Source organism: Pelodiscus sinensis, chromosome 24, assembly GCF_049634645.1.
Source record: "Pelodiscus sinensis isolate JC-2024 chromosome 24, ASM4963464v1, whole genome shotgun sequence".
Classification (NCBI taxonomy): Eukaryota; Metazoa; Chordata; order Testudines; family Trionychidae; genus Pelodiscus; species Pelodiscus sinensis.
In genome coordinates this window covers 14874569-14899937 of record NC_134734.1, presented here as the reverse complement: position 1 = coordinate 14899937, position 25369 = coordinate 14874569, and the positions used below count along the sequence as shown (strand labels likewise).

Sequence of the window (25369 nt, the reverse complement as noted above, 5' to 3'; positions counted from 1 at the left end):
GGCCACGCTGGCAGCTATCCGCCTGTAGACGGTTGCGTTCCTCCATTTAATGTGGAGATCATGGACACTGGAGGCATCCCCGCAAACCTGAATTAGGTCCCTGATCGCCGTACTGGACCAGGCAAGCACCCACCTTTTCCAGCCCCTGCCAAGTTCCTGGGAGCTGGCAGACTGGTCCTGGGGAACACTGGAGGGCTGGCTGGCACTGGCTGCCTGGCTCATGCTGGGGCCAGTGGGTCAGGTGCAGCAATTGCTGGCTCTGGGCAGGCAGGCTTGGAGCTGGCACAGGCACTGTGGCCAGAGTCTACCCCTTTACGGGCTCCGGGGAGAGGGGGGAGGGAGAGGAGTTTTCTTGGTTGTGCCCAGAGTGGCCACCAGGGCACCCTGGGAAGAGCTGGAGGCTCCCTATTTTGAAATAAACATCTACACGATACTTATTTCGAAATAGCAATTTTGAAATTGGTGCTATTCCTCGTAGAATGAGGTTTACCAATTTCGAAATAAGCCCTCTGCTATTTTGATTTAATTTCAAAATAGCAGTTTGGCTGTGTAGACGCTGGTAAAGTTATTTCGAAATAACTTTGCTGTGTACACGCACCCTTAGAGACTAACAATTATATTAGGTCATGAGCTTTCATGGGTAAAACTCTGTTCACATAGCCATACAAGCAACACCATCACAGGACCTAACCATATAAGACACAATATCAGGGGTTCATGCACCTGCACATCCATTAATGTGCTCTATTCCACCAAGTATATGCCCCTCTGCCATATATATTGGCCACACTGGGCAGTCTCTGTGACTGAGAATAAATGGACACAAGTCAGATATGAGGAATGGTAACACACACACATGTAAGGGGACATTTTAACCTGCCTGGACACTCAATCATGGATTTAAAAGTAGCCATTCTTCTACAAAGGAATTTTATCACCCAACTACAAAGGAAGACAGCTGAACTGGAGTTCATATACCAGTTCAACATTACCTACTTAGGCGTGAATAAACTGGTTAATGCTCTACAAAGGCAATTTCCCCTTTGATATTTGCATTTCCACATTAAAAGCTATGAATGGGACACATCCAGCCCACTTAATTGTCTTCATTAACACTGGTCCTACAATTAACAGGTACCTTCTTTTGTTGTTATATATACCTTGGATTCTGTAATTTCCACGCCAACTCATCTGATGAAGTGGGTTTTACCCATGCAAACTCATGATATGTGTTGGTCTCTACAGTGCCAGAGAACTGCTCATTACTTTTAAAGTTACATACTAATATGGCAACCCCTCTGAAACTAATAACAGTAAGGCAATTCTTTATCTGGGAAGTGTAGCCTACCCTGAGTGTTCAAAGATTAAGATATTGTGGTTTTTTTAAAGCCAATCACAAGACTGGTTGTGCGTTGACAACTTCTCTCCTACTCATCTCATCTCTAGTGTGGTTCAAAAATCCTAAGCCCAGAAGGCTGACACCAAATTTTCCATCAAAACTGATGTTTGGAGAGGTAAGTCAGGTTTTTAGCCAAATGGAACATTTCACAAAAAGCATCTGCCTTGTGCAGACAGTTTGGTGTTTCCGCCAAATGCCTCCAAAATGAAACATTTTGTTTTGGAAATGTCGCCATGGTGCATTACGAGAACTTGTGAGCTTCGTCCTCTATTGACCAGGTTCCCTGCTCAGACTACATCACCCACAATGCACCATGGCAATGGAATGCCATAATGCATCAAGAAGGAAGACTGTAGTGCATCATGTGAAATGGAGTCTGACTTGCAAGGCCAGCCCATAAGGGAGAATGGGAGCATGAAGCACTGAAACTACAAGTCCCATGGGGTATCATGGCAACATTTCAGAATCACAATAGACTAGTTCTGAGAAATGAAATAATGAAAAGTGTCATAGAAATGTTCCCAGTCTTCTTGATATTTTGAAATGTTTCAAACACAAAGGGGCTGGAGAGGCAAGGCAATGTCACAACCATTCTTCCCTGGTCAACAGCTGAAACATTTCCACCAGCTGCATTGCAGAAACAACCTCCTGTGGCATATGCAACAAACCAATGTGATGCCCTCTGCCTGTTCATGGTACGAAAGCCAAAGAGATAACCAGGTATTGTCTGATCAGCAAACACATTTGATCATTTTTCAGCCTGTTTGCAGGCCATTTGCAAAAAGGAAGGGACGCAAATAAATTATTCACCGTGATTTAGCTGGCAACTCTAGCAATAGAGGAGTTGAGTCTCATTTATGCTAAAGGCCTCATTTTGGCAGCATAAAGAGGCTTTCAAGTGGTATCATGCCACTTCAAGGTTTCTTTATAATGCCAGGGTATTTGTAAAGCAACCTTGTATCAGTGGTTCTAAAATGTTTTGAACCCATCCCGCTCAACATAGATCTTACCACAGACCACCAGCCAACCATTCATGATGACAAAATGAGTGCAAGAGGGGGCAAGGGAGTCTGGAAGGGAGGGAGGGGGCAGGAGGAGGGTAGGGATGCAGGGTCTTAGTTGGAGGGAGTGAGTGAGGGGGATAAACATAAGAACAGCCAGACTGGGTCAGACCAAAGGTCCATCTAGCCCAGTATCCTGTTTTCTGACAGTGGCCAATACCAGATGCCCCAGAGGGAGTGAACAGAAACAGAGAATCATCAAGTGATCCCCACTCCTGTCACCCATTTCCAGCCTCTGACAATCAGAGGCTAGGGACATCATTCCTACCCATCTTGGCTAATAAGTATTGATGGACCTAACCTCCATGAATTTATCTAGCTCTTTTTTGAACTCTGTTAAAGTCCTGGTCTTCACAACATCCTCTGGCAAGGAGTTCCACAGGTTGACTATGCACGGTGTGAAGTAAAACATCCTTTTGTTTGTTTTAAACCTGCTACTTATTCATTTCATTTGGGACCGCTATGTCTCATGTTATGGGAACAAGTAAATAACTTTTCCTTATTCACTATCTCCATACCTGTCATGATTTTATAGATCTCTACCATATTATCCCTTAGCCTCGTCTTCTCTAAGCTGAAAAATCCCAGTCTTTTTAATCTCTCTTCACATGGCATCTGTTACAAACCCCTAATGATTAGACCTTACTGAGAGCTGTCTATGGTGCTGGAAGTGCCCTGAGTCTGAGCCAGATCTGTCCAGTGTTGAAGCGTCGCACTCAACCTCTATGGGATGGTGGTTTTTTACACAATGTGGTGGAGACAAGGGCCTGATCCTGGGGTATTCCCACTGTCCTCAGCTTTCTCTGTCTGCTCAGCATCTGTCTTCCTGCAACGCTGACATCAATACCATCATGGCAGTAGCCTGCAAGATCCCCCCCACCAAGATCAGGGCCCCATAGTCCCTGTGCAGACACATGGTGGAAAGCTTTCCCCCCCCTCGCCCCAACAAAGAGCTTCCAGGTTCTGGATACAAGCCAGACAACGGATGGATTGTTACCCCTGTCCAAGCCAGACAACAGATGGATTGTTATCTCTATTTTACAGATGGGGAAACTGAGGCACCGAGGGATGAGGTGACTTGCTTGGGGTCAGACAGGAAGTGTGTGGAAGAGCAGGGCATCAGACCCCGGGTCCAAACTGCTGGGCCATCCTGTCACAGCTCAGGGCAACTGCACATGTATTCACCCTCTGTGAGTCCACAGGGCAGCGCATGCTCGAATCCAGAATTCCCCAGCCATAGCTTCCCCTTGGGTAGAGACTGCATCTCTCTCCCTTCTCAGCTGGCTAGTTCCAGGCTGAAGAGCGTCTTGTCGCATGATGCTACTGGACCTCTTAAGCAGGCTTGCATTTTATTCCCCCCTCCCCTCCCCGCAGACAGACAGCACCCAGTTCTGAGCTACCACGCTGCTCTTCCCAGCAAGGGCGTTCTGTTCTGAAGGTAACAGCAATACAGAGCGAAGCCGAGCGCAGTGGTTTTCAGACTAGGGGTTGCAATCCAGGACTGGGTGGTGGAATGTCGGGCACTGGGTCTGGTTGCTGCAGGGGGATCAGGTGAGCAGCTCCCTGACTGTCCTGGCACCACAGACTGCGCTGAACCCCATAAGCAGCCAGAAACAGCCCTGGCTCCTAGGTGGGGGTGGGGAGCTCCATGTACTGCCCCTGCTTCAAACACTAGCTCTGCACTCCCATTGGCTGGGAACTTGCTACTGACTGCTTCTGAGGTGGCAGGTCTGCGGTGCCAGGAGAGGCAGGAAGCTGCCTTAGCACCCCCGCTGCACCGCTCAAGGTAAGCCCCTACTCCCCCTGCTCTGACCCCCCCCCAAAGATGGCTCCTCTCCTGCATCCCAAAGCTCCCATCCTCAGCCCCACCCCGGAGCCCGCACGCTAGACAAATTCTGTTGGGTCGCAGCATCAGCAATTTTCTTCAACTGGGTCCTGAGAAAAAAACTTTGAAAACTGCTGCCCTAAACAAAGCTATAGACCTGGTTCTGTAACCCACACACGTGTGGTTCACTGGCCCATCTAGCGGCACTGCGGCCACTTACAGAGAGAGCGCAAGGATGAATTCACTCTACTGCAGGGGTGGGCAATCATTTTCGACAGGGGCCACTGCAGAAATTTTTGAAGTGGCCCCAGAAGGGGCGGGGACATGGGCAGAAGGGGCGGGACCAGGACACTTCCTGATTGGCCTGGGGAGCAGCAGGGCATCTGTGGACCAGATCAACCCATTTGGCAGGCCAGATCCGGCCCTTGGAGGCCCTTTTGCCCACCCCTGCTCTACAGCCTTCGCTGAGAGCCAGCTGGTTTTTAGCTCAAGCCTAGAGGCTCAGGCACTAAGCTCCAGAGGTCCCAGGTTTGGTTCTGCCTGTTGGCGTTACACTTCCGTGCTCCAACATGGGCTCTCGCCGATAGGCCGTGCCTGTTCACAACACCCTTTTGCTCACATTAAGAACAACTCGTCCGTGACAAAGCTGGGGCAAGCTAACCAGCCCATCCATGGGGCTCCGCTTAACACACAGCTTAAAAGAGCAAGATTGGGGGTAGGCCATTTGCAACTGTTTCTCAGAAAATTCCCCTCCCCTGTAGCGCCCCCTCAAAATCCTTTATTTTCCCAATCACGCTGCCAGTTTGCAGCCGTCTGGTGTTGCTGCTCACGCCGTTCCACGCACTCCCACAACAGCACATAAACATTTGCATTGTGAATCAGCCGGGTTCCTGAAAACCGTAATTCAATCAGGCGTGTCCCGGATATTGCAGGAAATCACCATCTGTCCCACGGCCTCGCTCTCCCTTGCAGGGGACCCGTAAAGGAAACCTGCCACAAAAGGCTTGCGAGACGCTGCAGGACGGGCCGGGTTTTGGTTCCAAACCCCCTGCTGTAAGAGGCGGCCATGAGATCACCATGCACTTTGGTGGGAAGCTCTGGCGTGATGCAGAGGCAAAAAGCAGAGGGACACTTGAGGGTAGGCTGTTGGGAGAACAAATGATTGAAGTGGAAATTATATCAGAGGCTATCTAAGCTGTTGCCATTGGTTTGCAAGGATTTTATCTAGCACTGTGGAGTTGGGCTTTAGTGACAGGAAACATCTCCAGGCCTTAAATTAAAATCTAGGCCCAGCTCCACCACTAATATAAATGAGCAACGCCACGCTGATTGGAATGGAGCCACAGTGATTTACACCACTGGCCTTGACTCCATGGTATCTTCTCTTTCCTTGTTTAAAAGGGCGAGCTCGCTAGAACAGGGAACACATTTTTATCAATGTTTGGAAAGAGCTGGGAAGTTTCCTGTCTTACCCACACCAATACTGCATGGACACCCCTGATTCTCCACCCGTGCACAGCATCCAAGGCTCTCTGGTGGGCATCAGTGAGTTTAGCCTCAAACAGCCTTCAGGAGGTAGGTTTTATACCCATTTTACAGATGAGGGAATGGAGGCACCAAGCAAGGCAGCCAAGGTGATGCTGTGGCAGAGGCAGGCCTGTCTCACAATCTCTATGCCCCTACACTGTTCTTTTCACATTGGGGGAACGGAAGGCAGCCTTTCGAGGAGGAAGACCAATGCTGGTCCTAGCTTGGTGGCGCTTGGTGATGTAGGTTCAATTCCCAGCTCCGCCACTAGCTTCTTGAGGGACCCTGGAGCAGTGTTGCCTGTAAGCTGGGTGCTTGTGCAGCTACTCAGCAGAGAGATTCCCATGCTGCCCAGCTGATTAGAAGAGCGCCCACAGCTCAGGTTTGTTTCTACTGGTGATGCATAGCCACATTAAACAATTATTCCACACGAGGATGGAAAAGATTCGAGGGAACATTGGCCTGGAGTTTCCTGGCTCCCAAGCTGATGCTCAGACCCACCAGCTCCATTCACAAGCAGGTGCGATAGCTCCTGGTCCCCACCTCTGTGCGACTGCACAGCCAGCGGGTCTCAACCCTGCCTGGGAAGGAGAGAGTGTGAACGCCATGCCCTGTATGGCCGCTAGCCTGCCCGCCATGCTGCTGTTCTGCAGAGACCCCGAGCTGCTGGCTTGCAGCCAGCTGAGAGCAAAATGCTGGGCGCTGAAGGCCCTTTTCTCCCACCTTCTCGTGTCACCCAGAAAGCAAGTCGCCAGCGTGCCTGCCTGTCGGGATCCAGGGGCTGCAGGCCAGGCTGCTGGAACACCCCAAACTTGGCCAAGGTGCTTTCTATTTGTCCCCTGCTCCCCTTCCCTGCTGAACGGCTTCCCCCAGCTGCACCCGTGGGACCCGCTAACCCTGGCCAGACGGCAGCACCGAGCATTTTGCCACAGCTGCGTGTTCTTTGCAGGACCCAGCCCAAAGCCAACTTGAGGCCCACCCTGCAGCCGGCAGCTCTCCGACCCCATCGAGGACGTGCACCGCCTGTGCGCTCATCTGCACTGGGGAATAGCCCCCCTCGAGTTTCAAGCCCATGCAGCTCTGGTGCAGCTGGGCCACGGGCTAACCTGAGACCGGCCCCAGGAGCCCGGGCTAGCATAGACTCCTAGCTCAGTCGGGTCTGACATAGGCATGGGAAGCAGGAGTATGGGGGTCCGGCAGCACCCCAGAGATTTGCACCCCATGCCGAGGTCCTAGCCACCAACTCCAGGGGGGCCAGATGCCAGCCCTGCTGCCTGTGGGGGTCCCATGGCAGGGGTGGGCAAGATATGGTAAAGGGGCTGGCAGTTCCCACTAGGCTCCACGTGCCTCTGGCAGGGTGGGGCTGGGGGGCCCAGAGACTTCATATGCTCCCCCGCCCCCAGGCACTGATTGGCGTCTAGAGGGAACCGCCCCTTCTGCCTGAGGCTCCGCCCCTTCTGGGCGTGGCGCCGGCCTGCAACCATGTTCCAAAGTTCATGAAGTGGCCCCTCCCTTGCAAAAATTATTGGCCGCCCCTGCCTAGGGTCCCAGCCACCAGGGGCCCGCCCTGGCTGGGGCAGTGAGGGGTGCAGACGGGGTAAGAGGGGAAGGACACTGCTCAGCACCCCCACCCTAAAAGTTGTCCCGCGCCACTGGAGTGAGGGCAGTTGATACACCCAAAGCCCTTCACTGTCCCCGCCTGAGGGAAATATTCACATGGCCGCAGCCTTGGGTCGCTGCAGCCCCAGGCTCCATTTGCACCTGTGCCCGGAGGCTCCGGGCAGCCACGTGTGTAGCAAAGGGCCACGGACGGGCCATGCAGTCTAGCCCGATCTGCACCCTGCCCTCCTGTAATAAGCGGTTCCTCGCTGACAAGCACTTAGATCAATACACGGGGAGATAAGAGGAGCCCAGCTGGGGGGTTGATTATTGTTCCACTGGTGGCAGTACACGGCCACGGAGTGCTCCATGGCAGAGCCGCCTCCAGCCAGCACCTCGGCTGCGTTTTAATTAACGTTGCTGGCTGGATGAACGAGAGGCAGGTGCCTCATCCCAGGGCTGCGGCAATACAGGAGAGGCCAGGTTGCCGCTCACTCCCGGGGGGGTCAGAGTCTCAGAGGGTTCCCTTGGAGGAGGGTTGCTCCAGCCAGGAGCGTAGGTGGGGGGAGATGTGCCAAAGCGGGGTGGGCGGCACGGCACAGAGCAGGAGGCGGGGAGGGCCCTGGTGCTGGGAGAACTGGAGACAGGAAAAGGTGTTTCTCTCTGCCCCGTGCTGGGAACCCAGCAGGATCGGCCGCCAGGAGCAGAGGCTGTGGGATAGGGGCCGTGGAGGCTACGGCGATGTCCAGTCTCTTGGGTCGCCAGGCCTGGAGGAGCTGGTCTCCATGTGTTGGGGATGGCGGGGAGCCAGGGAAACAACTCAGGAGTGGATGAGTGGGACCAGCCCCAGGACGTTGGCCTGCAGGAAGGTCTGGCTTTGCAGGGCCCTGCCGTGCCAGCCGGTGAGCAACCAGCATTGGGATGGCTTCAGGGTTCCCACCGGCTTTGCCTGTTCCAGCCCGGGTCGGGGAGGAACGGGGCAGAGCAAGGGGGAGATCATGGGCCTGCCAGCCCCTCTACTGCTCGAGATACCAGCAGACACACTGCCCGTCTCACACCAACCTCACACCGTGCCCATGACGATCAGAGCCCGGCCCTTCCAGCTGGGCACAAACTGGCATCTGTCCCATGGGGCTGGAGCCAAAGAGCGGAGCCGGGACAGAGGCCCGGAGAGCCACAGGCAGGTGGCCTCAGTCCCGGTCCAGTGCTCTGTCTGCTAGGCCATGCAGCCCAGCGCCTCGGGTCGGCCTCTGCTAAATGGAATGACACGAACTAGCCCAGAGGCAGGGCGTCCCCATGCGGCCCCCACACAGCGCGACAGCCCCGGTCTGCAGACCCTGCTGCTCTGACCCCTTCGCCATAACAGCTTAGGTCAGTGGCGGGCAGCCCACGGGCCACACGTGGCCCATCTGGGCGCTACACGCAGCCCGCTAGACATTTTGTTCACCGCTGCTCACGCGCAGAGTTGCCAGAGTCCGCTGGTTTCCCGTCCACGGCGCCTTCTTCCTCCCAATATTACCGAAGTGACACACACAAGGCCCAGGCACGTGCTGGGAGGGGCGGGCCAATTGCACCCAGCACTGACTGCGAGAACCGGGCACACCCTTAGCAGCCAATCACAGTGCAGCTTCAGTTCTGTTACATCCCCCCCACACACACACACACACATTCTAGGTCCACAAGTGCAGTGAACAAAACCACCCTCGCCAGGACACCGTCTTGGTGACGACAATCTTGTGGCCCACTGCGATGAAGGAGGCCGCTCGGGCAGCCCACTCACTAGCCTTGGTTGCCAGTCGCTGGCTTAATAGAGGACAATGCACCCAGGGAATTGTCATGCACTGCATCCAGGCTTAGCCCTGGCTTCGTGAGGCCATGGCACAGCCACCAAGTGGTTAGAGGGCAGGTCTGGATGCAGAGAGAGGCTGGCCTTGAAGCCTAGCACCCCCTCCTAGCCTGGGGTCTGCTTCCGCAGAGATCAGAGCTCATTCAACTGATCAAAAAGAACCACCCATAGGCAGGGCGTCCCGTCTTTGGGTCTTTGTGTCTGAGCAGCGAGTCCTGGGCTCAAGAGGGGCACAGTGAGACCTGCTTTCTCTTCCCAGGGCTGCTGCTTGCGGGAGAAACTCTGGCAGGCCAGCGCCCTGAGCCAGTGACATTTACATGTGTCAAGGTCTCGTTCTGGGCGGCTCTGGGATTTCTCCCTCCGCGCTGTTGCTGCCCCACACGGCGGGGGGAAGGGCAGGCTGTGCTTCCGGCAGGTTATAAATCCATGCCATTGCTAAATGGGCCAAAAAAAATGACAGCCAGGTTCAGTCCCTCCTGGCCAAATATAACTGGCTTTCCCTCGCTGCCTGGAAAGAGCGTAATTTGCACTGCGCAGATTTGTCTAATTGCTCTGCTTTTGCTCGAATGCACCAGGAGTTTTAATTTCCTCTTTCTGGTTAACTGCGGTGCATCTGGAGCTTTAAACACTCAGCCCCCATGTGACTCCCTCGCGGACAGGTGGCTGCATCGCACACCAGGTTTATTCCCTACAAACTACCTCTAACAAGCACTGGAATATCTGGGGAGGTGGTCAGACCCTCTACCTTGGAGCTTGGATGAACACCTGTCAGGGATGAAGGGGGGTGGAAACTATGGCCCGGGGGTGGATCCAGCCCAAAGCTTGCCTGGATCTGGCCTCCGAGGCTTGGGGCTCCTCCACCCAGTGTCAGTGAACCGGCATTGGTACTCCATCCCTGTGGTCCCTTTGCCCCTAGCCTGCTGCTACACCTCCACTTTGCTCCTGCACCCTACCTCCTGCCCAGCTCTCCCACCCCCACCCCCCAGCACCCCCCTCCCACACACTGAACCCCTCTTTTGGATCCGTCGGGGGCTGCACAAAAGTGAGCAGCCCCTTCCCCAAATAAAAACCCCTCACTGACACGGCCCTCGATTGAGAAGCAGAAGGACACACCCCCATTCCCCTCACACAGTAGAGCCTGGGGGGGTCTGGGCTAGCAGATTTTGTGGGCTCCCCTAGGCTCTGCTGTGTGAGGGGAATGTGGGGCCACGTCGACTTTTTCTGTGGGTTCAGCAGCTCCTGACCCAAAACAGGTTCCCTGCCCCTAGTCTAGGGTTAATTGGTCCTGTCTCAGTGCAGGTGTAGGGATAACATATCAATGTATTAAAAATGTGATTCCCCCACATGGAAGTGACTCCCCATAATTTGTTCCCCACAACTTAAAGTGTTTAGATTTATTATTAATTCTTCTTCTTATTATTATTATTATTATTTGTTAAGATTGTTAAATGTTTAGATTTATTATTATTATTGCCCCTTTAGAATATAATGTATTAGGTCATGTAACTTAGAACTGTTAAGAATATAATCCTATGTAGCCAGAAACAGCCCCCCCTCTGTGCCCCAGGGCATGCTCAGGCTTGTGCAAGGGGCTGCTTGAAATAACTTTGTATTAGAACCCTATATAGAAAACTTGTAGCAGAATAAGATTTTCCCCCACTCTCTTCCCCCCACTCTGTAATTAATTGCCCTGTTGAATGAATGAGGTGTGAATGAGTAAGACTTGGGAGCCAAGCACCTCCAGACAGCTACAGGAGTTGAAGAGGGGGTGGAAGCCAGACCCAAGGTGTCAAGTGGGCTGAAGAAAGAAGAGCAGACATACTGACTGCCTTGGGGATTAGAAGCAGGCACCTTCTTTTGAAAACACCCTCTCTGCAGCACAAAGGGACCAACGGACACAGACCCAGAGTTTGAATCTGGGATATATATTTGCATATGAGAGGGATGCTATAAAAGTGAGGTGTCTTGCAGAGGACCCCGGGTTTCGTCTTGTCACCATCGGAGCATCGATCCGGATCGGCAGAAGCCCGGCTCCACCCCTCCCCCATCTAACTCACCTGGCCAGTGCAGTTAAGGGGAGCAACTTGTTGGTAACAACAGCAAGACGGAGTGTGCTTGTGTGTGTGTGTGTGAGTGCATGAGTGACTTATATATATATATATATATCATATGCATATGATAACTGTTAATTATTCTATGTGTGATCAATAAATGTGGCGTGTTGCCTTATCCCCCTGAAAAAGATCCCGAGTACTTCTTTTAAGTACAACACAGGGGGCAGGACTGGATGATCTCCCAAGGTGTCTTCCAGCCCTACATCTCTATGATTTGATGATCACCCCGTCTCTTGTTTTTGCTAGACAAGATGGTTAATTTTGGCTAGAGAATTAGCCCATTCTGATCCAAACAGCCTCAACATTGCGTGCGTGCACGTGCGAGAGAGAGATTTAGCTCAGGTGTTCCCGCTCAGATTCAAAAGCCAATATGATGCTGTGTGATTTCTGGTGCAACACAATGATGAGCCTGCGGAACTCATTGCCACAGCGGGTCATTGAGCTCAAGCAGTTTACAGGATCCCAAAGAGGAAGCTAGATGGTCTGGGTACATTTAATCCTGCCACAGAGCACAGGGATGGGCTCAACAACTTCCCGAGGTCCCTTCCAGCCCCACCTGTCCATGATTTATATGGCTAATGAGACCACACAGAGGTATGATAGCTTGTACTCGACATCGAGAGCTTGGAAGGGCTATAAACCTTTCGAAGGCAGCACATTAATCAGCCACTAACAACTGTGGGAAAAGAGGAAATTTCTGTGGGGGAAGGTTATTGCTACAGCAGGGCTCTTGCTCTTTTCTCTGGAGCAGCTGGCAAAAGCCAGAGAATGGACACTTGGCTAGATAGGCCTTGGATCTCTCTAGCACGCACAGAAAAATGGAAGCTCAGCAGTGTTCCTTCTAATTTTTTCCCCATTGATGTGTGGAATAAATTTTGTTCTGTGCACCAACACAGGTGCAGATGTGCACCACTAATATAATTATGTGTTGCCTGCTGTGGGTGCTCTGCTAATCAGCTGGGCAACATTAGAATCTCTCCTGGCTGGCCGCCCAAGCGCTCAGCCTACGGGGAACACTGGTGCTCAGCATCCCCAGTGACAGCTATTCAGCTGTTTGATGGTGGGAAGATGCTTGGAAGAGGGCAGAGAACAATGAGCAAGGGGAAGGGATCTTGGGGGAGATGTTAGAGCCAGAGCAGGCAGAGACACAGTGAGGGCGGAGCCTCAAGGGTGGGGGTGGCGCTTGAGGGGAGGGACGGAGCAAGAGCAGGGCCTTGGAGGAGGAGAGGGGCTCCAGGTGGAGTACCCATGGGAGGAAAATAAACATCAGTCCCTATGCTCAGATCTGATCCAGTCTAGCAGCTCCTATGGGCAATCTCAGGGTGAATGTCACATGTTACTGGCCTGATTCCCCAACAGCATTCATGGAGGTGAAGGCAAGCTGGGAGTCTGATGTTCACAGAACCTTTAAATCCCCAGGCCAAACTCCGCAAGCATTCATGGCCTGGGCTTCAGAGGACACAATGAAACAGTGCCCAGGTCTGACAGGCCCAAGGATCGTCACATTGTGAGACATGTTTGGAATGTCAGCATCAACCACACCGGGGACCACATGCCTGATCTGCATGGGACAGCGACCTGAGGCTCAGAGAAACTATGTGACTTGGCCAAGGTCACACAAGGAGCCTGTGGCAGAGCCAGGAAGAGAACCCTTGTCATTTTAAATGCTGGTTCTGAAGCAGAGACAACAGCTGTGATTCAGGACAAGAAAAACGTCGATACACGTCACCGACGAACCAATCAGGACACAGCGTTGCTGCATCTCCTGTCCATCCAGCTTAGAGGGGAATCATTTTGACCTTCTCTGCAGCCAATCATGCGACAGAGGAGCTCTGATTGGTTAAGGGTGCCCAGAAGAAGTCTTGGAGTATTGATGTAATGCAATATTAAAGTGGGTTAAAACCGCCAGCCCTTCTAGCAGCCAAGATCCAAGTACAGAGGCAAAGAGCAAAGGTATTTAGAGGCTTTGTATAGATTACTTTGGGGGAGGGGGGGCAGATACATATTACAGAGGGGACCAGGAGGCCAGGGTCACTCAGCGTTCCAGTGGAGCTGCGTCATCTCTTGGTGGATGGTGCTGAACTTGGGGCGCAGGCTGGGACTGGTCTCCCAGCACCTCAGCATCACGTCGTAAACCTCCACCGGGCAGCGCTCAGGCGCTCGCATGCGGAAACCTGCCAAAGTAAGAGGGCTGGAGCTAACTCTATGGAAACAGGACCGGGGGGACATTATTATGGTCTGTATTGCAGCAAAGGAGCCAGCTGAGAATAGGGTGCTAGGTGCTGTATGACACTCAGGAAGGGACCGTCCCAAGGACCGTACCACTGAAATGGACAAGCCAGGTCTCTCATCTGCATTGTACCAGTAGGGAACTGAGAGACTAAGTGACATGGCCATGGTCACACAAGGAGTCTGTGGCAGAGAGGGGAACTGAACCTGGTCTCCTGAGCCGTAAGCACATGTCCAGCCCCACCTCCTTCGCTCAGGGATCAACTTGTGCCATGAACAACGCCCACTCTTGCACGACTTGCCTCGCTCCACCTGGCTCACCACCTGCTGGTTCGACATGCCGGGGTAGGGGGCGGCCCCCAAACTGAAGATTTCCCACAGCAGGACCCCGTAGCTCCAGACGTCGCTCTCCGTCGAGTAGCGGCCTGCCACCAACCCACACGGGGCACGTTAGTGAAAGGGGCCTGTGATCCATACGACCCTTTGTCATGTAATCAGCCGGGTTATCTGGCAGACTGGAGTAGCCACCGATGCATCCCCCGAATACATGACACCCCAGGGGCACAGTCCTGATACCAATGCTTCCAGAACCACGTGGGCCTGCCCCGTCCTGGGGGATCCAGCCTTCCCAGCAAGGTCACACTGCAAGGGGGTGGGGGAATCAGCACGCTCTTCATCAGAGCATCCTCTCTGTCTCCAGGTGATGCCAGACAACACCCGGAGAAAAACCGCTACTGTCCCCTCAAGCCCCAGTAGGGGGCGTGTTGTTGGCCTGGAGCAGCCTTCCTGCCCCAGACCTTCCTGGAACTGGGTCCCTGACCGTATCGCAGAGCCTCCGGCGCCGTCCACTTGATGGGAATGTGCTTCATTCCTCCCCGGGAGGCATAGACGCCGTTGGCCTCCTGCCGCGACATGCCAAAGTCGCTGATCTTCAGCATGTTGCCTTCCCCCACCAAGCAGTTCCTGGCCGCCAGGTCCCTGCGGGGAAAGGACGGAGGGTAAGATGCACCCCAGTGCCGTCTGGATACTCCCAGGAGGCAGCAGGGAGGAGGGACTGGCAGGGGAGCCAGGCATGAAATTTGGGCGCAGGACTTGGGTCACCGTTTGGGGCAACTGGGATGTGCCGTTTGTTGGCCCTGGGTGCCAGTCTTGCTGTTAAAGAGCACTCAGCAGGTGCAGCATGGGTGGGTCTCATCCGTACCTGTGGATGCAACCCTTGCTCTCCAGATAGGCCATCCCTGCTGCCGCCTGAACTGCGAAGTGGATGAAGTCTTGAACCCAGAGCCGGCTCCCTTCGGAGCGGAGGAATGATAAGAAATCCCCACCTAGAGCGGGCGGGGGGAGGAGGAAGAGAATAAAAAACACCCCAGGGGTGCAGTCCTGGATGAGAAAAGTACTCGTCCAGGTTGAACCTGTCTAGTCTGGCACCCTCAGCACCGGACGGGTGCCAAATCAAAGAATCTGCCCAACCCCAGGAGGTTAATAGTGTCACGAGTGGGTCTCTTTTCATTTTTGTTCTGCTGGAGAGAACACATGGAACAATGCAATGCTGCTTCGTTGTGTTTGGAGAGCCCTGAAAATCTGCAGATATCTGCTTTATATCCCTGGGGAGAGGTGGATGCAGATAACTGTGATTTTGCAGATGCCGATACAAAATGTTGTATCCATGCAGGGCTCTGAATGTATGACTATCGATCCACCATATACAAGTCTACGTCTAGCCCAGGCTGATCAGCTCTCTTCAAGTGTTAGTCTTGTGATCACATTTTACTGTAAGGATGTGAGTAGATAAAGCAGGCTGAGCAGCAGGCCCAACACTTTCCCTGCTTGCTGGGCTTTGAGAAGACATTTAGGAGTAAGTTAGAGCTAAAGAACAGAACAGAACTCTGAGAGCTAGGACTGGGGGCTATGGGGCAGTGGAAAATCTGTCCATCCCCGTGATAAGCGGACATGAGGGTATCTAATACCATGCCGGACTATGGATGTTGCTGGTCCAGAGAGTGCAGGACTAGAGAGGTTCAACTCGTACTTCCAGAACTGCATGAGCCTGCCCCCACCTGGGGGATACTGTCTCCCCCCGTGAGGCTGCACCAGGGAGGGCAGATTAGCATCCTCTGCGTGCCCATGCCCCCGCTGGTCCTTGCCCCTCGTTCCAACTATCCAGCTAAGGCTGGATTTAAACCTGCAGCTTCAAGCTCTAACACCCGTCGCTAGGTTTTGCACTGTCAATAGGGCATGGGCGCACGTCAGGCTGAGACCACGAGGTGGCGACATTCCCCACCCCTGCTGCAGCAGGTGGGGTGTTGCATTCCGGAGGCAGCGCTGGGGGTCACAGACAGGCGCACCGAGCCTGTGGTGGTGCAGAGTTCCCCGGCTCACCGGACACCAGCTCCATGACGATGAAGACAGGCTGTTTGTGGGCACAGACGCCAATAATCCGTACGATGTTCGGGTGGCTGTAGCGCCTCACGAGCCTGGGAAACAGGAAGGAGCAGAGGGATGAGCCACGGAGCTGCCACGGTGGGACTGTGGCCTGTTGATCACATTGCTGGCTGACCTGGCTTCCATGAGGAACTTGTGCTTGGTCTCCGGGGCCAGGTGCTCCCTGCAGGTTTTCACAGCCACCGGGGTGTTGTCGTACGACAGGCGGCCGCTGTACACATCCCCGAAATTACCCTGAGCATGGAGAAAGGGGAGGCGGGGAAGAGGAAGACAGAGACAATCAGGCAGCAGAACAAGACCTGTGCTGCAAAAGGGAAATCAGGTCCAGTGTCGCCCTGGAGCAGTGGTTTTCAAACTTTTTTTTCTGGGCACCCAATTGAAGAAAATTGTGGATGCTTGAGACCTAGCAGGGATAATGGCTTTGGGGTGCAGGAGAGGATGTAGGGCTGGGACGAGGGCTTCCTGGAGTAGGAGGGTCTCTGGGCTGAGGTAGGGGTGCAGGACAGGGTCAGGGATGGTGATGAGGTGGAGCTGTGGATGAGGGATTTAGTGTGCAGGAGACTCCGGGTTTGGAGGGGTTCTGGGCTGAGGCAGGGAGCTGGGGCACAGGCTAGCCTCCCATGGCTTCTGGTCAGCAGAGGTGCAAAGGCAGGTTTGGGCACCTTGGAGCACACTGTGCCCCAGAAGCGGCCAGCAACAGGCCCGGCTCTTAGGCAGAGGCATGCAAGCAGCTACACACGGCTCTCCCCTGCAGGCACTGACCCTCCCCAGTTCCCATTGGCTGGTGTCTGGGCAATGGGAGGGTGGAGCCGGTGCTCAGGGCAGGGGCAGTTTGGGGAGCCCCGTACGCGTGCTGCCTAGCAGCCAGACCGCTGGGGGCCGCTTCCGGGGTTCCTGGGTGCTGCGCGAGGTGACCCAGTGAGGTCACGGCCCGCTCTTTGAAAGCCTCTGCCAGAGAGAGAGAGCACAGTGTGTGCGCATCCGCATGCTGCAGCCATGCTCAGAGCAAAGGGGCAGCTGCCTCCACCCACCAACAGTGTGCTTCGAAACTGAAAGGGGCTGCACACCCCACTCCTCCCACCTCTGGTCAAAAATAGGTCAGGGTTCCAGCCTGCAAACTGACGTCTGGGGCGTTTTCTATCTGCCCGGGCGGCCCTGCTGCACCGACCTCCTGCCAAGCTGCCCTGGCTGGGTAGGATTCCACTCTAGGGATGAGAGGAGAGTTTGGCTCATTTAGTCCTTCTGCTCTATGCAGGTTCCTAGACACAGCCCATCACCATGGTATCTGGACCCTTCTTGGTTTCTCTTTTGAGATTGCAAGGACCACAGGACACCCACATCGTGACCCTCGTACGCCCACATCTTGAAGACTGCGTGCAGATGTGATCGCCTCATGTCAGAAAAGGTATCTTGGCATTGGAAAAAGTTCAGAAAAGGGCAACCCAAATGATGAGAGGTTTGGAACGGGTCCCATATGAAGATAGATGAATAAGACTGGGACTTTTTAGCTTGGAAAAGAGGAGACTAAGGGTGGACAGGCTAGAGATCTATAAAATCATGACTGCCGTGGAGAAAGTAAGGAAGGAAATGTTATTTACTTGTTCCCATAACGCAAGAACTAGGGGTCACCAAATGAAATTAATAGGTAGCAGATTTAAAGCAAACAAAAGGAAGTTTTTCTTCACGCAGCGCACAACCTGTGGAACTCCTTGCCAGAAGATGTTGTGAAGGCCAGGACTTCAACAGGGTTCAAAAAAGATCAGGGATGGTGTCCCCAGCCTCTGTTTGTCTGAAGCGGGGAATGGGCGACAGGGGAGGCGATTCCTGTTCTGTTCATTCCCTCTGGGGCATCGGGCATTGGCCACTGTTGGCAGACAGGATACTGGGCTTCATGGACCTTTGGTCTGACCTAGTGTGGCCGTTCTTATGTTCTTAAGTGAAGCAGGGCTCACAGCACCCGTGTGGGGTTTTGTGCTGGGGACCCCTGTCCTGCAGACGTCACCCTGAGACCCGTCAGCTCATTCCACAGAGTCCTCTGAGCTCCAAATGACGTCAGGGCTGCCCCTGAGAAGCACATAAGAAATCCTACAGCTGAGTGGCTGTGTGTCCTAGCGGCTAGAGCACGAGACTAGGAGTTGGGGGACCAGGGTGCTATTCCAAACTCTGCCACTAGGGTGACCGTGAGCAAGTCACAGCCCCACTCTGTGCCTCAGTTTCCCCACCTGCAAAATGGGGCTAATGATTCCCTGCCTTCTGGGCCAAGTGCTTGTGATGAACAGTGCTGGGTAGGAACGAGGGGTGAGGATGTATCATGCAGATGTGCCAGGTTTAGTTGCCGAGGGTGACGGCCCAACCAGGGGCGTGGCATGACAGACCCACCACAGAACTTTCCCATCATTCCCTTAGCAAGGAGTATTACTCCCCTCCTCCCCCCCCCCACGCCCAGCCCCACCACCCTCTTCACAGCTCAGGGAACTGTGGCGGCTCACCCAGGGGCGGCTTTCCAGGGGTGACTCACCCAGCAGCAGGCAACCATCAGATCCATATTTTATAACATAGGACAAAGGAGGGACGGCAGCTGCCGTATGAAATATTCACGTTACCCTGTGGTGAGTGTCAAGGCCGCACTGCCGGGGGCATAGCTAATAAAAGGGGCTAGGAAGCGAAGGCCCAAGGCAGATATCGGCTCAATAGAGACACGTAACTTTTAAAGGGATCCACATGTTGCAAGACACAGCAGAGGCGACTAGAAGAGGCACATTGATAGTCCCCTCGAGCTCACAGAAATGTAGGTCTGGGAGGGACCTTGAAAGATCATCCAGTCCAGCCCCTGAACCGAGGCAGGACTAAATATTCTCCAGACCAGCCCAGACAAGCATGTCCAACCTGCTCTTAAAAAATCTCCCATGATGGAGTTTCCACAACCCCCTCTAGGCAATTGATTTCGTGCCTTTGTTGAATTTCTCCTTTGCTGCAGCATGGGGTGAGATGCACACACTGTGCTCTCCCCAGGGTGTGCTAGTGGCACAGAGAAGGGGAGATCCAAGCAGGATGGCCCATGTAGGAGCAGCACCCCCTGCTGTCCTGCCTGTCAGGTCGCTACCCTGACAAATGTGCCCATGATTACCAGCAGGCTCCCTGCATGGAGCCAGTTCGCTCCAATACATGGTTAACAGCCGAGAACAGAATCACTTACGCTGCCCAGCAGCTCCCCCAGCACCACGTCATCATGGCTCAGGTCCCATTTCGCCTAGAAAAGAACAAGGCTCCAGACAATACGAGCGGGAGACAATAGCATTGAGAGTATGAGTGGGGGGAGGGGCTGATCCTGCTCAGGGCAAAGTCCCCTTGAGGATGGGGGAGAAAGTCAGCCCCACGGGGCAGTAGGGTATGAGGGGGATTGGAGCAAAGACAGAGACGCAGGGCCTGAGTCTTGGGTCAGCCCAACATTTTCCATCCAAACCATTTTTCACACCCACTCTTGTAAGTTTCCTGGTGGGGACCCCGCGTCGGCTAAGTGGGGGCAGAGTTAAGGTTAATCCCTTGTGACTGCCCCTCTCCTCGGCCCCGTTCCCCACTGCCAGCCCCTACTGGATCTCTCTGCGTCCGCGCCATCGCCCGTCCCACGCAGCAACACAGCTGGCTTACCTTGGGGACTGGGTTCCGAAGGAGGAAGGGGCACTTTGCGGTGAGCTCCTGGCGTGACTGCAGGTGCTGGTGGATGAGCGAGGGGATGGTGGACGCGCCTACCCCACCGGGCTCCAACTGGTACCTGCCCTGCAGAAAAGACCAGATCAATACAATGTGGGGGGAGGGGAGGTAAATCAGCTGATTGGCACAGACTCTGCCACTGCTGCTCATAGACAAGGAGCATGCAGCAGCCAGGTTGGAGGGGTCACCCTCAGGGGGCCCCAAATTCTAAAAACCATGGGAATCAACTGCCATGAGGGTGTGCTAGAGAGCACACTGCCCTCTGCTGGATGGAATCAGAACTGGATAGTGTGTGTTAGAGGCCTAGACAGCACCCTGCCAGTGGGGATTCTCCCATAGCAGGGGGAAGTATTTCTGAACCAGGGCACTTCAAATTCTAGCCGCTGTGCACTTCTCAGCAACCATGCTACACAGCTGTAGTGAAGTCCCAGGTGGCTGCTGATTTGTTACACTGATGTTGAGACATCAGCAGTCACATGAGACCGGCCAGCACTTTGCTCTGCATTCTAAAGATTTGGAGGCTGATTCTCATTTATACCAAGGCCCAGGTGCAGAGCGTGAGCAGCACGAAGGGCAGGTGAATCAGCACTGCCATTTTATGACTGGGGAAACCGAGGCACAAAGCGAGCTAGTGACTCGCCCTCCGCTCTCAGCTGGAAATAGAAGCCAGCTCGGGTGCTCCTTGGCACAAAGTCCAGCCAGTGGCCACTGGAGGGACGGCCAGAGAGATAAGCTAAGCTTGAGCTGGAAAGATCAATTCCAGCAACCGTGAGGACATCCCCTCCCACCAGGCTTCCCACGTGACCTGGTCGCCTGGCCTCGCTGGCCAATCAGCAACTGGCTGTAGCCCCAGGCTTGACGTGATTAACCCTTCGGTGGGTTCAGCGCCACTCCCCTGCCCAGAATGCTAGTGGAAGAGACCTCAGGAGTCATTGAGTCCAGCCTCCTGCCCAAAGCAAGACCAACCCAACTCAATCATCCCAGCCCGGAGAGGCTTTGTCAAGCCGGGATTTAAAACCCTCTAGGGATAGAGATTCTACCCCCTCCCTAGGGAACCCATCCCAGCGCTTCCCCACCCTCCAAGGGAGATAGCTTTGCCTAATATCCAACCTAGACCTCCCCCACTGCAATGTGAGACTATGGCTCCTTGTTCTGCCATCCGTCACCACTGAGACCAGCCTCCCGCCATCCTCTTGGAACCCCCTTCAGGGAGTTGGAGGCTGCTCTCAAATCCCCCCTCACTCTTCTCTTCCTCCCACTAAATAAGCCCAAATCCCCCAGCCTCTCCTCATAGGTCACGTGCTCCAGCATCCTCATATTTTGTTTGCCCTCCGCTGGACTCTCTCCAATGCATCCACATCCGTTCTGGAACGGGGGCCCCAGAATTGGACGCAATACTCAGCTGTGGCCTCCCCAGTGCTGAATAAAGGGGAATAATCACTTCTCTAGATCTGCTGGCAATGCTCCTCCTAATGCCCCCCATGTGCCATTGGCCTTCTTGGCTCCAAGGGCTCCTTACCTTCCGGCACTGGATGATGAAATGCCTGCACTGCCCTCCTGCCAGCGCGGACAGGACATGCGCGCCGGGCCTCCCCTGGCTCTCGCGGACCAAGAAATCCCCCTCGCTGGTCAGCAACGCCTGGGCCTCCTGCCTGGGGAGTGCGCCGTGGTACCAGTCCTGTTGGCACAGGGGCCGCTGGGCTGCTGGCACCAGGGGCACGGGAGGGGGCAGCTTGGGGGGGTGAGAGAAGAGGGGAGATATTAGGGTCAGGTGCTCATAGGGCACCCATCGAGCCAAGCCTTTTAAGAACTCGGTGGGGTTCCTGCCTGGGACAGAGGTTGAGTGGCAGCCCTGGAGATGGCAGATGGGGGGCAGCTGCAGCACAGCAAAGCAACCCCTCCCCCATCATGTGCTGCGCCCTGCCCACATGCTGCCTCAGTTTCTCCTTCCTGGCAGGATGCTCCATCGCCCCCATCCAGATGGCCAGGTCCTTTGGGAGGTGGGTGCTAGTTCACGAAGGGGTCTGAGACCCGCCAAACTCAGCTTGCGCGGTGGCTACAGCACAGGAGGTAACTTTCCATCCCTGCTGCTCCATGCTGAATTTGGAGCAGCAGCTATTCCCTCTGGTCACTGCAATGTCCAGATGCTGCCTCGAGACATGGGGACCCAGCCCCGGGATTGAACCGGTGACCTGCAGAACACAAGTCGCTATCGCTCAATCTGCCAAGCTCCGTAAGGGGCTCTGTAACAGAGTCCCAGCCTCTGCGGATCAGGGAGAAGCAACAGACGGCGAGCCGGGGGTCACACTAGCAGCCAAGCCCCCACCCCTGTTGGCTCACTTATGAGCTCCCATGGAGTTTGTAAGAGACACGCTTCTCTGCAGCCTGCCTCTCCCTTTCTCTGCCTGGCTGCACAGTACCTGGATGGGTCTCACGGGGCGCAGCCTGTCGTGACTGCTGCTCCACGTGTATTTCTGGCACGAGGGACAGCTCATCCCTCCTTGCAGGCAGCCCTGGGCACCGGGAGGCCCCATAACCCAGCACGGGAACCTGCTCCCAGGCCACCCTCGGGGAGGGGGGGAGACAATGGGGCATTGTGACATCAGCAGTCACATGAGACCCGACAGACCCTGGGAGGAGGGTATATGCTGGTAGAGGCAGGCTCAGAGCAACCCCAGAATGAGGCTGGCTCGGGTGTTTAAAACCAGGCTGGAAAACAACATGGGGGAGAAAACAGAGGCTGCCCCACAAAGCGGTGGCCGGGGGGGAGGGGTCTTAAAGGAAGCCAAGTCGGCATCTGGTATTGAACAGAGCCTGTTGGAGGGGGCAGACTCAGGTGGACCCCATTCCGTAGCGCGCACGGCCAAAGTGGTCACAGGGCGCAGACCCTTGCGTTGAAGGGGCACAGGGTTAATGTACATGTCCATTCATTGAAAACAACAGGGTGCAGGTCCCTGTCTACTGCTCTGGCCCCACCCGGGGACCTGAGCGTGAGTTTCAAGGCAATTTGTGCCCATTTCACACTGCCAGAGCCGTGGGGAAAGTCCTTACGTCCCAACATGAATTGGAACCAACTGGTGCTGTTACCAGACCCCCCCGAAATGGAGAGACCCAAACTGCTTCACCGTCCACATACCGCCTGCTGAGGTATTTGCCCTTCTCTTAGCTCGGTTCCTTCCCTGACCTTTTCTGGCCACTTGCCCTTTGTTTGGCTGGAGCTCTGCAGGGCCAGGGACTGTCTCTCCGGCCTGTGGTCCATACAGCCCCCAGCGCAGTCAGGCGCTCGCATCACCTACCCACTAAGAGCTTGCTCTTGGAACGAGGCTCCAGCCCCATAACCAAAGTCTGAGGGTCGAATGCAGCTGCTGCTGGGGAGTAAAGAGGATGTAGCTCAACCCGGATTTAAACGCCTGGAAAACACAGGATGCTCCAGGGCTGGGGGCTTGCAGGGACCGGCCCTTGCAAGCCCTGGAGTTTGCTGCAGAATGCCTGCCTCCCAGCCTGTAGCTGACCCATCTGTGGTTGTGCCACTGGATGGGACAAAGCGCCATGCAGGGGTAGCCCCGGTCACCAAAGCAAACCACTGCAATCCCAGGCGAGCTGGTCCTTTGTGGAGTCCACCAGGCAGCTGGCGCCTCCTGGGATGGCAGAGCCCTGACCACAGCTGTGACACTAGCACCAGCCAACCAATAGGTTGCTCTGGGTCCAGCATCCTCCCTGCCCTCCCCCACCCCAAGCAGATTAGTGCAGGCCCCAGCTGGGAGATGCTGGCTTTTGCCTTGGCACAGTCCCAGGCAGGGCTGTAAAGCGGTACCTATGCAGGGCACCTGTGGTGACAAAACAGTGAGAGCATTTGCACTGCAATGCGACTTTCGTCAGGAAAAACACCCGGTTTTGGCAACAAAAATTTCCACCCTATGTGATGACTTTTGTCTTTCCCCCTCCCCTTAATTGTTAACAAAGAGCCAGTGTGGACTTTGCTGTTTGTTTTGTCCAGAGAACTGGTTTCTGCCAGTATCCCACAATGCCTGGCCTGCCGGCTCTGCTCAGTGTTGTGTGATCTCTGCTGCCCTGCAGGCATGCGCCCCTCCTTTTTCAAGGCTCTGGCAAGTATCTGACAGCTGAGGGAGCTGCTCCATTAGGGAACAAAGAACAAACCATTGGAATGCTCCTGTTTTGCCCTGCACTAGGACCACAGCCGCAGGACAGCTGCGGCAGGGGGAGGGCTGGAAGATCCTGCTGTGCTGCTTTGACATGCCTCAGCACGGAGAGCTCACAGAGCTACCACAGAATCCCAAGTAGCGCAGGGATCAGCTCTGCCTTCCCACCCCGCTGCACTTTGGGATGCTTATTGGTGATGCACATGGCTTGGCTTTGCCAGCAGGGTGCTAGCAACGTGGCCATGAAATGGAGACAATGGGAGGCAGAGAAAGCGGTTTGATTGGTTTTCACTTTGGGCCACTTTTGCATGTCCACAGCACTTTTGCCGCCCTCCCACTGGACACACAGCCGGACATGTTAGCCTGTCCCAGAGAAGTTACGGGCCAGGCGTTGAGCATCCGCTGAGCATAGGCCAGGCGAGGGGTTCACCGTGGGCACTTCTGGCTTTAAAAAAGGTCTATGGAAAAATCCTTCGGTGCAGCAGCCCCTGCCACTTCCCCCCGGGAATTCAATCTGAAACACCTTTTATTCAATGCAAACCTTCTGCAGGGGGGACTTTTCTTACCTAAATCCCCTTTTCATCCCCCATTACTGTTCCAGCCTTGTCAGCTGGACTCTAGAGACCAGGTCTGCTCCCCTGCCACCTGATCGCTCGCACAGATGCCAAGACTGGCCGATTGTTGTTCAGCCCAAGGCAGAATGGTGTAAAGGGAACAGACTCAGGCTGGAGAGCGAGAAGGATGGGGAGAGGTGGGGCGCAGAAAGGTAGCCTGCATTGGCAAGCCCAGAGTTGGCTGGTGCTCTCAGCTGCTTTGCAGGCACCGTGGCAGCAACTGCAAGGACCTGGGTCGGCTTTTCCAGGCTACACACATCTTGTTATCCCTGGCAATGTGGCTTAACGGCAAAGGCTAGCCATGTGCACTGGGGTCAGCACTGCCCACAAAGGGAGAGCGCCCCCTACTGCTCCTTGCAGCACAGCGCCCCCTAGTGCCACACAGGCCTCGCACTGGCTCTCCCCCTGCAGCACAGCACCCCCTAGTGCCACAATGGACTCAGCACTGACTCACTGTCTGCAACACAGCACTAGAGTGAGACACTGGGGTCAGCATTGACCCAGAGTGTACGGTGCCCCATTTTTATCCCCACCCCCCGCAAGCGTGCACACACACACTGTGCCCTACAGCAGACCTTCTGGCACTGCACTGAAGTCAGCATGCACCCCTACTGAGCCGCTGACAAGCCTCATGCCTCGTGCTTGCTAAACACAGCAACAATTGCAAAGCACGCGGCCAGTTTCCATCTGCCAATGATTTCCTTCTTTTTGCAGGGTGCTAGCTGACAACCCCTCCAGGCTCTTGAATCTTGTAAGAGATCAGGATGCCCGTGAGAGATTCAGGAGAGATTTGTCTGGAGTAGAGCGCTCTGAGTTGAGTAAATCCAGCACACACACACACA

At 54.6% G+C, this 25369-nt stretch overlaps 1 protein-coding gene across 2 annotated transcripts; it reads right to left on the bottom strand.

Moving 5' to 3' along the window:
- Positions 1–13320: 13320 nt before the first annotated feature.
- On the bottom strand, positions 13321–25242 carry LOC102461764 (tyrosine-protein kinase Fer-like). Of its 2 annotated transcripts, none has more exons than XM_075907447.1 (10): positions 22174–25242; positions 21273–21485; positions 19691–19819; positions 19239–19292; positions 16158–16276; positions 15980–16074; positions 14802–14925; positions 14421–14578; positions 13845–14025; positions 13321–13545 (listed from the first exon to the last, which is right to left on the bottom strand). In XM_075907447.1, exons 1-10 carry the CDS (start codon positions 22354–22356, stop codon positions 13524–13526), a joined length of 1278 nt encoding a protein of 425 aa, XP_075763562.1. In that variant the 5' UTR covers positions 22357–25242; the 3' UTR covers positions 13321–13523. The 2 variants fall into 2 exon arrangements, with proteins under 2 accessions (XP_075763562.1, XP_075763561.1); XM_075907446.1 differs by having other exon boundaries at positions 13903–14025.
- Between the last annotated feature and the right edge of the window lie 127 nt (positions 25243–25369).

Bases quoted from the DNA above. Each gene is read 5' to 3' on its own strand.
- LOC102461764 (XM_075907446.1), bottom strand. From the start codon at position 22,356: ATGTCACAATGCCCCATTGTCTCCCCCCCTCCCCGAGGGTGGCCTGGG. The intron at 19,820-21,272 runs GTAAGGAGCCCT...TCTTTTCTGCAG, and splicing joins TCATCATCCAGTGCCGGAAG to GGCAGGTACCAGTTGGAGCC. The intron at 14,579-14,801 runs GTACGGATGAGA...CTTTCCCCGCAG, and splicing joins AGCAAGGGTTGCATCCACAG to GGACCTGGCGGCCAGGAACT.